Genomic DNA, 15934 nt, shown 5'->3' with positions numbered 1-15934 from the left:
TTTTGGGCTAAGTAATTCAAAGGCAATATTATGACATTTTTATTTTAAGTCCTTGTGTTTTGGCTCGAAATCATATTTGGTCCCCGTGATTTCAATAATTTAGTTCTTGTGTTTTTTGTTGTTTGCAAGCTTAGTACAATTTTATCAAAACTCAAATCTTCAATTTGAGGATAAATTATCCACTTATTTTCAAGAAAATTTTTATTTGGGGATTGAAAGACTAATTTCAATTTTTATTTTCATATTTATTTGCTAAAGAAAATTGAGGCTCACAAAATTTGTAGGGTTTGAACTTTAAATTTGTGATTTCTTTAAATTCTTGTTTGAAAATAAAAAACTCAAGGTTATATATATGATTTTTAATTATTCTTGAGTAAAATTTGCTAGTTTAAACAAGTAAATTATTAATTTTGATTTGAAATTTTTTTTCATATTAGGTGCATAATGTCCCAAAATTGTAAAAAATATAAAACACAATGACCAAATTAAGAAAATTGAAACTATGAGGACAAAATGTGCTTTTGGGTCAAAACACATGGACAAAAAATGTAGTCTACCCAATATTTTATAACTGAGTAAAAAAAAAAAAAGGTCTAAGCTCTGTTTAATTTCTTTCACAATGAACACCCTAGTTACAAAAAATAAATGTTAAAATGACAATAAACATGACACATAATATTTTCTATATCATTAACTTCACGTGTACAAACATTGTCAAACAAATTTTAACCCCATGCCATTTGAATGATTCAAACAAATTTAAAACCTCTATCAAAGCAATACCGAGTAAAATTCTTTCCATGTAATTTTAATTGTTCAACAAAATGTCGTTTTTATTGATAAATAAAGTGAGGTGTTTTCAATAAAAAACAAAATGTTGTTTTACAAAATGATTTTTCAAAATTACAATAACTTTAAAGCAAGTTTTATATATCAAAATTACTCATAAACGACTCATAAATTTGAGTTTAAGTTACGTTACGGTGGTTAAGAAAATATAAATACTAAATTTAAATTTATAAAAAAAGTATTAAGTTCAAAATAAAACAAGAGTGAAATTTTTCTTCGGACATCTCAATGCTCAAGTCCATTAGGTTAATTGACTTACTTAGGAAAACAAAAGGAGCGTACAGACAGACAATTATCCAAATTAGATTTTGGCCCGAGTTTATAGTTCACAGGCAAGCAATCATCGTGTCGTGTCCATATTTCCTTTTCTTTTTTTTGGCCAAGGCATATTTCGGTATTTCCTTTTCTTAGATTGCCAAAAAATCCATTTTTTCTCTCCAAATATTTCGTCATAAAATCTTAAAAAATCGTTTTCAAAGTCCACGTCAATATCAAACACCAACTCTTCACCGTCGCAGCTTACAGCCTATACTGTCTCTCTGACCTCTCTTTTACTCACGTCACAAGCTTCCCTTGAAAAACGCTATCTGAAAAACCTTTGCGAAGTGTGTCTGTAACAAGACTGTAACTTTTATGGGTTTTTGATTTTTGATCTGATTTTGAAGAAATTTTGCTCCGATTTTGATGTGTGATCGTGTGAAGTTTGAAACTTTGTCATTGTAAACTGATGGGAAGGTAAATAAATGGGTTCTTTGGAAACTGGGGTTCCATTGAAGAGAGACCCTCTTCTTCGCTCTTCATCAGCTGGTAGAACTGAAAGACACCCATTTTTACAGAGACCCAGATCGAGGTTTTCAAGGTTTTTTCTTCTCAAGAAGCTAGATTACCTCCAATGGATTTGCACTGTGGCTGTGTTTCTATTCTTTGTGGTTCTATTCCAAATGTTTTTGCCTGGTTCGGTGGTGGAAAAGTCAGGGGCTTTAATGAAAAATGTGGAATTGAGGTCAGAAGATTTGAGGCTCTTGAAGGAATTGGGTTTGCTGGATTTTGGGGAAGACATAAGATTTGAGCCTTCAAAGCTTTTGGAGAAATTTCAGAAGGAAGGTAGAGATGCCATTCTGTCTTCTGCTTTCAACAGGACGCGGCAACATTTTGGGTACAGAAAACCCCAGCTTGCACTGGTATGTATTCAACTCGTTTATTGCCTTTCAGATATTGCATTTTTGTCTTGGATTAGTGTTTTGGTTTGGTTACTTGTACTTGTAACGTATTGTATCCGAGGCGTTGTTGAATTATTGGTTTATACATGACTTGGTGTTTACTCAATTTTTTCACTGATTAGTTTTTTCTTTGTTGGCGTTTTTGCTGTCCTTCTTTTACTTGAAGGTGTTTGCAGATCTGTTGGTTGATTCACAACAGTTACTGATGGTGACTGTCGCAGCTGCTTTGCAGGAGATTGGATATTCATTTTCGGTAATTTGACTTTCATACTTCTTGTAAGATTTAACTTCAAATTGCATGATAGCACCATAATTATAGATTTAACTGCCTATGGTGCAGCACTATTATTACTCCTTTGGTATTAGTTTGTTACAAGCGACATGCACGTCTCATGGTCATGGATCATGATTATGAGTGGTCTTTTAGCTATAAGTATTTACACTAAATTCTGTGTTAAACTTTACATGGCAGGATCTTTTAGTGTAACATGGAGAGATATATATGATGGTTTTGAGCCATGTGGTTTATAATGTCGCAGGTTTATTCACTTGAAGATGGTCCTGTGCGTGATGCTTGGAGAAGTTTAGGAGTTCCGGTCACCATTATTCAAACCTGTGACCAGCCAGAGATTGTTGTAGACTGGCTAAGGTATGTCTGTCATGCTTATTTTACGACATATTCTGAACTTGCTACAATTTTTTTTTTTAATGAAACAATATTGAATATCCTCTGACTTCCGATAGACATATCCTTTGTTTGGTTCACCTCATTTGGAGCATCAATTAACTAATGTTATAAGTTGAGTATTAGTTATTTTCTTGAGCCCTTCATGTTCTTAATATTGTCATTTTAAATTAGCTTTATGCTAGATCCTTAATGCTATGCTATTTTGTAAGTTCAGTTAATTTAATATTTCATTCTTGTATTGGGACCAAAGCCCATGCTCACAATGATTCAAAGTTTTTGAATGACTTACCAATTTGCCTTAATTATTCATTTATTATGGTTTTAAAGAATGCAAATGGATGAATTGTTGAGAGAATATGTAGCATTACTTTAATTTCCTGGGGAATTATGTGACTGTGACATGGATGTTACATTTAGGTTGGTTTTGTTGATTTGTTGCTCGATATTAATGAGCACGGTTCAGTTAATTGGATCTAATACATTGTGGTTGAATCTGATCAAAAGATGTGCATTTTGCAGTTATAATGGCATACTTGTGAACTCTCTTGAAGCAAAGGGCATCATTTCTTGGTACGAGCTATCATTTAGTTACATCAAAATTTCTAATTGACCTCCTAATTATTGCTGTTCTATGAACCTTTTGCTATAAATTTGTTCTCTCTCTCTCTCTCTCTGAAGATACTTTATTAGATGGCATGAAAATCTCTCCTTTAAACTGCAGTAATGAGGACTGTAAGAATTTTCTGTCATAGAAAGGTCTTTCTTACAGGCTATTCACAAATAAAAAAGGATGTCAAACTGCACTAGGTAGCCCATAGTTGTGAACTCTCATAGGTTCAAGACAACTATATTTGGTCTCTGTTGGGAGTGCAATGCATGTAGAGGTTGCAAGTGTAGGTTGTAGACATACCATACTCCTTGATTTCAGAATAGCCTTTTGGAAAGATGTTTACCATGGATATGTCACAGGGTGAGGATATAATTTCGAGTGAAATTAAGCTTTTATATTTCTTGACACATTGTTTTGGTTTTGTATGAAACTCTTGATCATCAAGAATTGTGTGGAAATTTCTGCATCTGTACATGGGCATTATGAAAAATCTTTAATCCTTTTTCCAGTGGATAACTATGTTGATCTTGAATGCTGTCTATTCTCATTTCGTGTGTTTTGTTTTTAAATTTCTGTAATCATGTGTTGAACTTTCTAATGACGCAACAGCTGTAGTACATTTTCTTATTGAGACTGCAGTTTGACTGCAGCTTGCTTTGCATATGTATTTCTTACATTAGTTGATTCTCTGGTGCTTTTCCCTTCAGAAACTTCTTTATCAACCAAAGTGAATGATTTTACTTGTTACAGTTTTGTGCAGGAACCTTTCAAGTCTTTACCTATCATATGGACCATCCATGAAGAAGCTCTTGCTACTCGGTCAAGAAAATACTCTTCAAATGGCCAGACTGAACTTTTAAATGATTGGAAAAGACTGTTCAACCGATCTACTGTTGTGGTCTTCCCGAACTATTTCCTACCGGTAATATTTATCAGACAAGTAGGATTGTATGACACTTGTTCACTTCTTGTTTATCATTCTATCACAATTCATACACATGAAAGGGTGATCTACTGTGTCTTTTTGGACTTCATGGTCCTGGGGTGGGGACACCTGAGTGGTTGTTGCTTGCCATTCTAAGACCATATTCTGGGCTTAAGCCCCCTAGGCCATTACTTACCAGACGAGTCTAAATTTATAGCACCCACTAACTTCTTGCTTTTCCTTATATCATGATATCATACGCATGAAAAGGGTGATTTACTTTGTCCATTTAGGCTCCTCCATGGTTCCTCTAGGGACACCCCAGTGGTAGTTTCTTGCCTTTCTATTTCCATATTTTGGGCTTGAGGCTCCATGGTCCTTTTAGGGATACCGCAGGATTGTATGTCTAATTTCTTATCAATTAGGGAATGTGGCAGAAATAAACAAGCAGTGGTTGGTGAGTGGTGACCATCATCCAATAAAACCCATAATATCTATACAAAAAGTCGTACCTATAATAGTGTTACACAAGTGTGACTCTGAATTATTGGTCATGCATTTAGTATTGGTGTTAAATTTTACTAAATTCTAGCGGTTTGATTTGTTTCTTTACTTACACAGATGATATACTCCATATTTGATGCTGGAAACTTTTTTGTCATTCCGGGTTCTCCTACTGAAGCATGCAAGGCAGGTTCTATAATGGCTTTAGACAAAGATTATCTGCGTCCCAAGATGGGTTATGAGCCTGAAGACATTGTAATTACGATTGTGGGAAGCCAATTTTTGTACAGGGGCTTGTGGATGGAGCATTCCATTGTTCTACGGGCTTTATTACCGCTTCTTGAGGACTTCTCGTTGGATAATAATTCATATTCTCATCTCAAAATCATTGTTTTGAGTGGAGACTCAACAAGTAACTATAGTTTGGCTGTTGAGGTGCGTATCTGCAGACTCTGGTTCAATTTGTTTGGGGATATATATTTGTTTTTATATGAAGTTTGGGGATAAATTATTCTAAGCTTCTTATTGGTTGATCTGGTCTTAGGCTATTGCTTATAACTTGAAGTACCCAAGTGGCATTGTGAAGCATGTAGCTATTGATATGGATGCAGACAGTGTTCTAAGCACATCTGATCTTGTGATATATGGATCCTTCCTTGAAGAGCAATCGTTTCCAGACATTTTAATCAAAGCCATGTGCCTTGGGAAACCAATTGTTGCCCCAGATCTCTCCATGATCAGGAAATATGTATGCTTCTTAGTACTGTTTTCTTTCTTCCTTTTTTTTTTTTTTGGAAAAGAACTTCTTAATACTGTTTTCTTGACCCTACAAACTAGTGTATGGGTTCCAAATTATCAAAGTTTATATTAATGACAATTTTATTAAGAAGCATCGATTATCAAAGTTCAACTGAAAGTCTTAATCAGAAACAAGTGCTTGGGATAGTCTACTCAGTCCTTTTCACTGTTGGTCATTGCGGACCATATCTTCTTAAAAATATGGCTATGGTAGTAGATCTACATAATAAATTGTCTTATGAAATTTCGAATTTTTAAAGTTGTATATTTGTTCTGTAAGCGGATACTAACTTCATTGGCAATAACAATTAGGTTGATGATAGAGTGAATGGCTACCTTTTCCCCAAGGAAAATATCAGGGTTCTTTCACAAATCATATTGCAAGTGATTTCAAAAGGGAAGTTATCACCTCTAGCTCGCAGCATTGCCTCAATAGGGAGAGGTACTGCAAAAAGCCTGATGGTGGTGGAAACTGTTGTGGGATACGCTTCACTTCTCAAAAATGTTCTCAAGCTCCCATCAGAAGTTGCACCTCCTAAGGCTGTTGCAGAAATCCCTCCCAAATGGAAAGAAAAATGGAAATGGCATTTATTTGAAGCAATATCAAATTCAACATATGTGGATAGGAATTTGAGAAGTCACACATTTTTAGATGCTGTTGAGGAGCGGTATAACCATACTCAACAGGAGAGGTTTAATGCTATAACTGCAACCAATGATTCATTTATATACGGTATATGGGAGGAAGAAAAACACTTTCAGATGGTCAGTTCCAAAAGAATAAAAGAGGAAGAAATGGTAAGGGATGTGGTTGGATATATACTTCTAGCTATGGATTGAACCAGTCCGTGGCTCCTTTATTTGACATTGGTGCTTTGTCTATATACATAAACACACTTCGAATTTTGTGCAGTTAAAGGATAGAACTGAGCAATCCCGTGGAACTTGGGAGGACGTATATCGAAATGCCAAAAGGACTGATCGCTCCAAGAATGATTTGCATGAAAGGGATGAACGGGAGCTTGAAAGGACAGGCCAACCATTATGCATATATGAACCTTACTTCGGGGAAGGGACCTGGCCTTTCTTACACCTAACCTCTCTTTATCGAGGAATTGGGTTGGTGAGTTCTTTAATTTGTCTTCTTGTATTCATTTTATAGACTTAGTTGAAGTCATATATTGGTATGAATGTACATATTTAATATAACTGTTTTTCCCAAAACAAATTGATGTTAAAAATCGTATGCTACATGGACTGTGTTGCCATTTTCTTTTAAGCTGAGAATTTAAACCTCTTATTTGTCTCTTTATTTTTGTCAATATAATAGAGATGCATTTGAGCTCCTATCTGATTTTTGCATAAACTAAATTCTTGTAGTCCACTAAAGGTCGAAGACCAAGGGCTGATGACATTGATGCACCTTCTCGTCTTCCACTTCTCAATAACCCTTATTATCGAGATCTACTTGGTGAATATGGAGCCTTCTTTGCTATTGCAAATCGAATTGACCGTGTACATAAGAATGCTTGGATTGGGTTTCAGTCATGGAGAGCAACAGCAAGGAAGGTTTTGAATTCCTCTCCCTGAAGTTTTATTTTTTACACAGGATTTCATTTCTGCATCTTTGTTTTATTATCTTGATCTTTTTGGAAGTTGGAATAGTGGCATGTTGGAAGGCAGCGCCTGGTCTATGTCAGTTGGGCTTGGAGCCAGAAAAAACTCTAGGTGTCATGGTTCCATGAGCATGGATCAATTATCATACATAGTAGAATGGGATTTTTTTTTTTTTTTTTTTGCTTTTTCATGGAACAGGTAATGACAAGAGGAATTAATATAATGACAGTATCTTAGTCCCCTAACATGATGCAAAACATGTGGATTTTATTCATTTTTGTCAGATCAATAGACGTAGATTTTTTTCTTCTCATTCTGCTTTCAAAGCAACAATAGTCTTACAACATCTGTAAAGTACAGTAATAAACAGAGGCATTGCCTTAATGACCCTAGTCGGGGCATTAACAGATGACTGTATATGTTTATAATTAATAACAAGAGGCATCGTATGCATGAAATCAATTGCATATGTATGATGCATAGGATACTTCATGTTTTTATGTCAATGCCTCTTGTATTACTTGTTCTCTACAAATGTTGTATGACTATTGTTGCTTAGAAGAATAAAAAATAAACAAAGAAGTGACAACAAACAAACTGTATGATAAACTTGCTCAAAGTTACAATAAAAGAAAATTTTACAGCATGTGCTCTGAACAGTGGTAGCTAGTATCTGGAACAGGCGTCTTTATATCTAATATGCAGGGTTGAAACAGGCATCTTTATCTGGAATAGCTGAAAATTCATTGTTAGATGCTATTCAAACGCGAAGGCATGGGGACGCACTCTACTTCTGGGCACGGATGGACAATGATCCGCGAAATCCTCTGAGACAAGATTTTTGGTCATTCTGTGATGCTATAAATGCTGGAAATTGCAAGTAAGACTTGTGACCCCTTAGATTATTTTATATATGCTCGTAACTCTTCTCTCTCTCTCTCTCTCTCTCTCTCTCTCTCTCTCTCTCTCTCTCTCTCTCTCTATGTGTGATAGTGTTATTGATCTTTGACCTTATTTTTTTTTTATGGTAAATTGAAGGTTTGCTTTTTCCGCGGCTTTTAAAAGGATGTATGGCTTGAAGTCCAATTTGGAATCTTTACCGCCCATGCCTGTAGATGGGGACACGTGGTCTGTCATGCACAGTTGGTCTTTGCCAACTAGGTCCTTCCTAGAGTTTGTTATGTTTTCTAGGTAAGAGAGATTGCACTTGTGGGTACAGAGATGGTCTACCTTACTAATCCACTGAGAAAGTTATTGTTGTAAAATTATTAATTTGAACTGCTTGTTCTGCAGAATGTTTGTGGATGCATTGGATGCAGAAATGTATGACGAGCACCATTCAAGTGGACGCTGTTATCTGAGTTTTTCAAAAGTAAGTTGGTTCTACCTTTCATCAGTTTTCTCTCGTATACATAACAAGGGCTCTTTTATATTATGAGTCGTTAAAAGCTGGATTTTCTTAAGAGGTTCCACATCAGAATGACTTTTTCAGTATATACAAAATTCCAAAAATTAGTGTTTATAACAAGTCATCAAAAACATTGTCAAATTATAAATCAGCTATGCAATCCAATTTACTGAACTTGTTTATCGGTGTGCCTTATTGTAATTGCGAGTTTATTTGCAAATTGCAGGACAAACATTGCTACTCACGGCTTCTTGAGCTACTCATAAATGTTTGGGCATACCACAGTGCAAGGCGGATGGTATATGTGAACCCTGAGACTGGTGTGATGCAGGAACAACAAAGTTTCAAGAGCCGGAGGGGTCATATGTGGGTCAAATGGTTCTCATATTCCACTCTAAAGAGCATGGATGAAGACTTGGCTGAGGAATCAGATCTTGAGCACCCCCCAAGGCGGTGGCTGTGGCCATTAACAGGTGAGATCTTTTGGCAAGGTATGTACGAAAAAGAGAGAAATCTACGGCATAAGCAGAAAGAGAGGAAGAAGCAAAAAAGTAAGGAAAAAATTTTAAGAATAAAGCGGCGGACTCACCAGAAAGCAATTGGGAAGTATGTAAAGCCCCCACCAGAAGATACAGATAATTCAAACACAACAATGGTTGCAATGATTCAATAATCAAATTGATTTAACGGATTAGGATCTGTGGAAGTAGAAGCTCATTTGATTATTCTTTTTTCTTGCCCTCTTTAATTTTTGTGAGGAAGGGTGCACATATTTGTAATCTGTATGTGTGGCTTTGTATGTAAAAAGGGCATCCTTCTGGTGAGCAATGTTGATGAATGGCGGTAAATGTATAATAGTTTTACTTGCCATTCTTTCTAATCCCATTTTTTTTTCCCAGTACATTCTTAACAGGAAAAGAAATACAATGAAGGTGTGAAGTTTTTTAACTGTTTAAGTAAACTTCAGCGCCTGTGCATGTAATACATTAGGAACTCCACCAGTAACTATGACTTGACACTTAGACTATTCTAAATTCGATCGGGTCCCAGAATGTTGGTTTCACAGGTATTGCAGAGAGGGTAACACACATATTTATGTGTGTAACTTAGAATCACCTCATCTTTACATATTTTTTCTCTCTAAAACGGATAACAAAACAAAAGTACCTTGTTGGAACTCAACCAACTCATACACCTCACATAGTTTAAAATAAAAGAATTTCATAACACAGTTATAAACCACTAGGGAAGTACCTCTATATATGTGTATATATATATATATATATATTCCAGGAGCACCATATTTCAGGAGATATGCGAAGTTGCTGACTCACATCTTTTACAGGGATGAGATTTATCTATATAAGTAAAGAAATCGGATATGTAGTCGATAAATATGGCACAAATGATTTCATTCCTAAACTCTGTACTGTAGTGTTTAAGTGCCATTGATCTGTTTCTTGCTGTGGCTGCTGGCATAGATCAATTGTCATCATAGGCCTGCCGTACTCTTTGCTTCCCAAGCTTTTGAATATGCTTTCCATGCGAGAAAGTGGTGGAAAAGTTCAAACGTGACTGAACAGAAAGTGAAGGAAAGTAATCATATGTGACAAATTGACAATGAGTCAATGACCATCCATGCATATTGGGCATGGAAAGGTTGGCGACTGATACTCTGATCGTGATGCTTTAACAGCTTAAGCTCTCTATATTAATTACTATTTATACACCTAGTTTCCCTTTCTCCAAAGACCTGGTGACTCGGGAAAGGAATAACGCCAACTTTTCCGTGGGGCCTGATATTTCTTTCAATCTTTCCTCGAAATTATCAACAAGATAAGAAATATGCTGCCATAAATCTAGATTAACATACAAAATAGTACGAGGATAATAGTATATTAATATTGGACATTTAATAGCGTTAATTGGTCTAATATATATGAAGATATCAAGTTGATAAATAATATTCTTTCTTCAAAATAGAATCTCCAAATTGAGTGTTAAATTTTCCTACAACAAAGAAATATGACTAATTTGATATTTTAATTTAACAATATAATGACACTTATGTATTTATACTTCATCATATAACAATTTTTTTAATTTCAAAATATAAACTATCTCTTAATATACTAAATCAACTTATATCTGTAGATAAGTTTTATTTTATGTGATGGATGCCATGAATTCCACATCTGGAGATCTAAGCGCTTGCTTAGGAGTGTTTATGTAGAGAGTATTTTTGTGCATCTGTGATGCCCTAAAATACACATCGTTTGATGTGATAGTAAACCCTTGTCCTTTCGTTAGAAAAAGACACTTTTACCTGTCTCTGTAATTCAAATACTACCAAAAACGTTTTTAACGATATGAAAGTACTTTACCATGGATTGAGGATTCCCTCTCACTGCCCTCACGCAGGAGTTGCGTCCATATCAGTGTATGCAAAACTTGGAATGTGAAAAAATTTAGGTCCCGTTTGGTTCACGATTTAATTAAACTGTATCAAAAACTTTCTTCCTTATTTTATCTATAAATAACATAGATAAATAAAAAATAGAAAAGAGTATCAGGATACGAAATGGACAGTAACATCGCCTTCAAAAAGATCGAACATGATTCATGATACCACTTTTGTTTATTTTATCTTCAATTTTTCTTTCCCTTCATTATTTTTTTCTTGGCTCAGTGCTTTGTTTACTGTTCTGGTCGTCCACATGGGATAGATTTGAGCAAACGAAGAGAAAAGAAGATGGTCATGGACTCATATGGTGGTCCGTTTGGCTCAACCGATTTGATTTTGACTTATCTTCCAATAAGACAGTGGAAGGCAGCTGCTTCATTTGTCCACTTTAGCTTCCTTTGGGGCCTCCACCACATACCTTTTCCTTACATCTAAACTTTTTGTACCTTTTGAGAAAATTAAGCTCTAAAGTTCATTACTTAATTAACTAATTAATGTGGAAAAAAGTACGTTAAACTTTATGCAAGATGATATGAATAATGAATAGAAAATAGTAAAGAAAAGATAATGTAATTAAATACATGCACGCCATCCTTGGTGATTTAAACTGATAGTGATAGGGCTTCAATGATTTAGTGGGGAGAGCATTCAAGCCTTCAAATGCATGTGGCAGTCTTCTCATAGAAACTATTACATATATATTTCTAGCTAGGATATGGATTCCTCATTTGCTTGTTTAATTTTGCTTCACTTTCAATTCAAAATGTGCAACACAAATCTAGTTTTGATGGATGGTTTATGGTTCAATAAAAAAACAAAGAGGGAATTACCAAAATGGTCTACTTATTGGTTATTTTATCTTGGTTTAGTCTATGATTTTTTTTTTTGCCATTCTTATCCACGAACTTTCTGACGTTTGTCATTTTGGTTCATTTTGTCAAAATTTCATAAACATATGTTAAATAAAGGGGCAAAATGGTCCATTTCGTCTCCTATTTTTCAATTTTTCTTCTTAATTTTGATCCAACTTTTAACCTATCAAATTTCTACCAAATTCAACAATCTTATGCTAGTTTTGAAAATATAAATTTTTTTTTTTTTTTTTACAATCATATAAAAAGCATTCAAAATAGAGCTATAAAACTCGAAATAAATAATCACAAAGTATGCTACCCAAAACTGTTCCATTTTTTAAGAAAATTTTCAGATTTTTGAAATTTCTCTCAATTTCAATTTCCTTCGAATTCAACACCTTAAATCAATTTCTTAGGCAACTAAAAACATATTTAAAGTCTCTCAATCTATCACACAACCTCAAACCTATCTAAAACTCAAAATTTCAATTAAGAACATAAAACCCCAAATATGAAAAATTGATAAGTACACTCCAACCCGAATTCTCCTTCAATTCTCATTCATTTTCTAGGTTGTTTGGGTTAATGAGAATTCAGGTTGGGGTGTACTTATCAATTTTTTTCAGTATTGAGATTTTGATTTATAGATCGTTTTAAGATTGTGTGATGGATGAGGAGACTTTAAACATGTTTCTAGTAGCCTTTGAAATTGATTTGAGGTGTTGAATTCGAAAGAAATTTAAGTTGAAAAAAATTTCAAAAATCTGAAATTTTGACGGAATGAACCAAAATGACAAACGTCAAAAAATTCGTGGATCAAAGTGACAAATAAAAAATCATGGACCAAATCAAGACAAAATGAACCATTTTGGTAATTGTCTCAAAAAACTAAAAAACATATGGAAGATAATTCTTGAACAGTAGTGCTAGATATACCACATTTTTATACCATAATTTCATACCACCTTATGTGGCAACTTACATGGCATTCATACATTGGATACTAAAAAATAAAAAGAAAAACCCAAAAAGAAAAAGAAAAACTTTGTCCAATAAAGTAATGACACGTGAGATGGTATAAGAATGTGGTATAAGAAATGTGGTAAGAATAGCATTATTCAATTCTTGAATTCGCAATAAAAAGTTTAGATCAAAACTCAAATAAAAACAAGATCTAGACAATTCAGCATAAAATTCAAATCTACCTATACACATAACTTCTCTGGTGGCATCCAAGGCAATATATATATAAGAACAGACTTAGGCAACGACAAGTCGACAAGGGTCACTTTATTCTTAGTCAGTTGAATGCCGCATGACATGCATTTTATTCTGTGTGTTTGCTACTTTTGGATATTTCTATGTTTTATTCAAGAAAAGCAACGAATTGAACGAAATCAAAAAGCACTTGTGCACTTGCTATATCATCATAGTCTAAATCATCACCCTGCAATATAATATATTTCTTCATTGACTTGGGGTAGCTGAACGATTTGATGAAGTGGGTCGTCCATCATGGGAAGTGGTAATTATGATCCATTTTTAGATTTTATAAAAAGTAGTACTGGAGCCACTAATTATTATTCAAATTTGATGAATCCTAATGAATGTGACATTTTTTATTTATTTGTTTTTTGAAGGACTTTAGCTGTATTTTTTTTTAATTTTTTTTTTCTAGCAAGTGAAAAAGTGAGATGTAATCTGCCACATCACATCAATTGGTAATCCAATTGGTAATCAAAAGTTGAGATCATAGTTAGTGCTAGTTCTATTACGTACTACTCAGTTCTATAAATATTAGACCTATAATATAACCACCCCTAGTCTGTCACTCCTGGTACAATATATGGCTGAGCATTTTCACTATCAATGGCCCCGACCCCTATATGATCACAACTCCTTTATTAATGTGACCTTCAACAATGTGCTGATCAATATCAATCTTGCAGAACAATTGCCTGATCATATTTCTACTCATGCCATTCTTGCTTTTATCGTTCCCATACTCCTTAACTTCATTCAAATCAAATTCCCAGCAATGAATGTTATTTCTTCACCATTTGAAACACACCATGCCACCACCATGGTCGCCATTGCTAGCCTACTTGCATATTGCTTGGCTGTTGGGGCTAGGCTGAGATTCCCTACTCATAATCCTACCTACTATCGCTTCGCCATGGTGTTTTGTGCTTCACTCTCGGTTGCTTCACTGCTCTCGCTTGTGCTTCCGGAGTCTTGGCACCATGTGCCCTACGTGATGTTCATCTTCTATTTCATGGGACACTTTTTTCGCTTTCTTCGATTAATGCTATGTCGGCTGGCTAATTACCAACCAGTTGTTCATGCTTTTCTTTACCTATTTCGCGCCCGTCAACGTCGCCGACACTTGACACCCACGCGCACACTGTTGCCCCTGACGGCCATGCGTGCAGAGTGACATCCATTGATTTGCATGATGTGCATATATAAGAGCTAGCTGATGTAAGACATCAAAATCTAATACCTCCAACAAATTAGCTCTAATATTTAATTAATTAGTTATACATTCGAAGGTGAAGCTAAGTTTAGAATGCATTCAGTTGGATTAAACCAGAGTGGAATGCTTGATTATTCTAGTCGTGTAAGTTGTATATATCGTGTACGTGCACAACTCAACTGAACTATGTACAATATGTGTTCTATTTGATGCAATATAGGACTGAATTGTAATTAATTAGCTTTTAATTTCAAATAACAGTACTAATTTAAAGGATAATTAATCAAATTTAGATATAAATGATCAGTAGTGCTAGATATACCACATTTTTATACCATAATTTCATACCACCTTATGTGGCAACTTACATGGCATTCATACATTGGATACTAAAAAATAAAAATAAAAACCCAAAAAGAAAAAGAAAAACTCTGTCCAATAAAGTAATGACACGTGAGATGGTATAAGAATGTGGTATAAGAAATGTGGTAAGTATAGCATTATTCATAAATGATTTCTCTTATATTCCCTTGAGTAATATATATTTCAGAAACTTATACTGTATTTGTATGTCCAATAACCAAAATTCACCCTTCTTTTTCAACTTCCATTTATTAGAGAGCATCTCCAACAAACTTATCAAATTTGGCTCTTCAAATCTTACTTTGCTAACCTATGTGGCAATTTGACTCTTCAATTTCATTAATTTATTTATTTTTTATATATATTTTTTGTTTAGACAAAATTTAAAATTTTATTAAATTTTAATATTTGAAGAGCCAAGTTCACTCTTCAAAATTAAAGAGTTGACTTTAAGTCCTTATTTTGAAGAGTCCATTTGCAAAAACTGTTAGAGATAATTTATCCAACGTGAGCAGTCAAAGACATTTGCTGATTCTATTGGAAATGCTCTTACACTCTTGTTAAAGAAAAGAATTGAGGACTGAGAGGCTCGGCAAAGGTACAGACTAGAGAGGATTTAGAGAAATGAAAAAAAATTATATTAGGACCGAAATAAACTGACCCAGCCCAGCCCCTTATCCTATGGGTTTAAAATGGGTCAAGTTAGCCTGCTTGACCCTACCTTTGTCTAGCCCAGGCCCAATTGAGTCTAATATGTGAGATCAAAAGTACTGAACGTACGTCATATATACAGTTTGAGATCAACTGAACAGTGAACATCAGCCATGAGCCATGACTCATGAGGTGTTTCTTCTATTTTTTTTAGCTCACTTTTACAAATTAATTAAAAGCCTGGATATTGGTTTGCTTTATTGTAATACAAGTGTATTGCAACACAGACAGACATTGATATATTCAAGGCTTCCTCAGCTACTCAATATTCATAAATGTTTTGGACATCTTCTTTGTGCTTTGGGGCCTTGGGCATACCACACACACCGCAGGCTCCGCAGTACGTGCAAGGTGGACGGTGTATGTGGATCCTGGGACTGCAGGTGTGATTGTGTGATGCAGGAATTAACAACAAATGATCAAATTGATTTCATGGATTACGATCTT

At 34.7% G+C, this 15934-nt stretch overlaps 1 protein-coding gene across 2 annotated transcripts; it reads left to right on the top strand.

Annotated features, from left to right (window-relative positions):
* The first annotated feature begins 1286 nt into the window (after positions 1-1286).
* On the top strand, positions 1287-9617 carry LOC147290510 (glycosyl transferase family 1 protein). 2 transcript variants are annotated; one of them, XM_086238488.1, is made up of 14 exons: positions 1287-2030; positions 2236-2322; positions 2609-2718; positions 3277-3327; positions 4118-4289; positions 4914-5231; positions 5341-5544; positions 5907-6392; positions 6508-6717; positions 6975-7163; positions 7928-8091; positions 8250-8402; positions 8505-8677; positions 8846-8972. In XM_086238488.1, the coding sequence occupies exons 1-13, from the start codon at positions 1593-1595 to the stop codon at positions 8647-8649; spliced, it is 2727 nt and encodes a 908-aa protein (XP_086094614.1). In that variant the 5' UTR covers positions 1287-1592; the 3' UTR covers positions 8650-8677; positions 8846-8972. The 2 variants fall into 2 exon arrangements, with proteins under 2 accessions (XP_086094614.1, XP_086094613.1); XM_086238487.1 differs by having other exon boundaries at positions 1291-2030; positions 8505-8583; positions 8846-9617.
* Positions 9618-15934: the final 6317 nt, after the last annotated feature.

The sequence above is a fragment of the Dryas octopetala genome, chromosome 3 (assembly GCF_963921425.1).
Source record: "Dryas octopetala chromosome 3, drDryOcto1.1, whole genome shotgun sequence".
Classification (NCBI taxonomy): domain Eukaryota; kingdom Viridiplantae; phylum Streptophyta; class Magnoliopsida; order Rosales; family Rosaceae; genus Dryas; species Dryas octopetala.
Note: the sequence above shows the minus strand (reverse complement) of the source record. Positions and strands in the feature narration are given on the sequence as shown.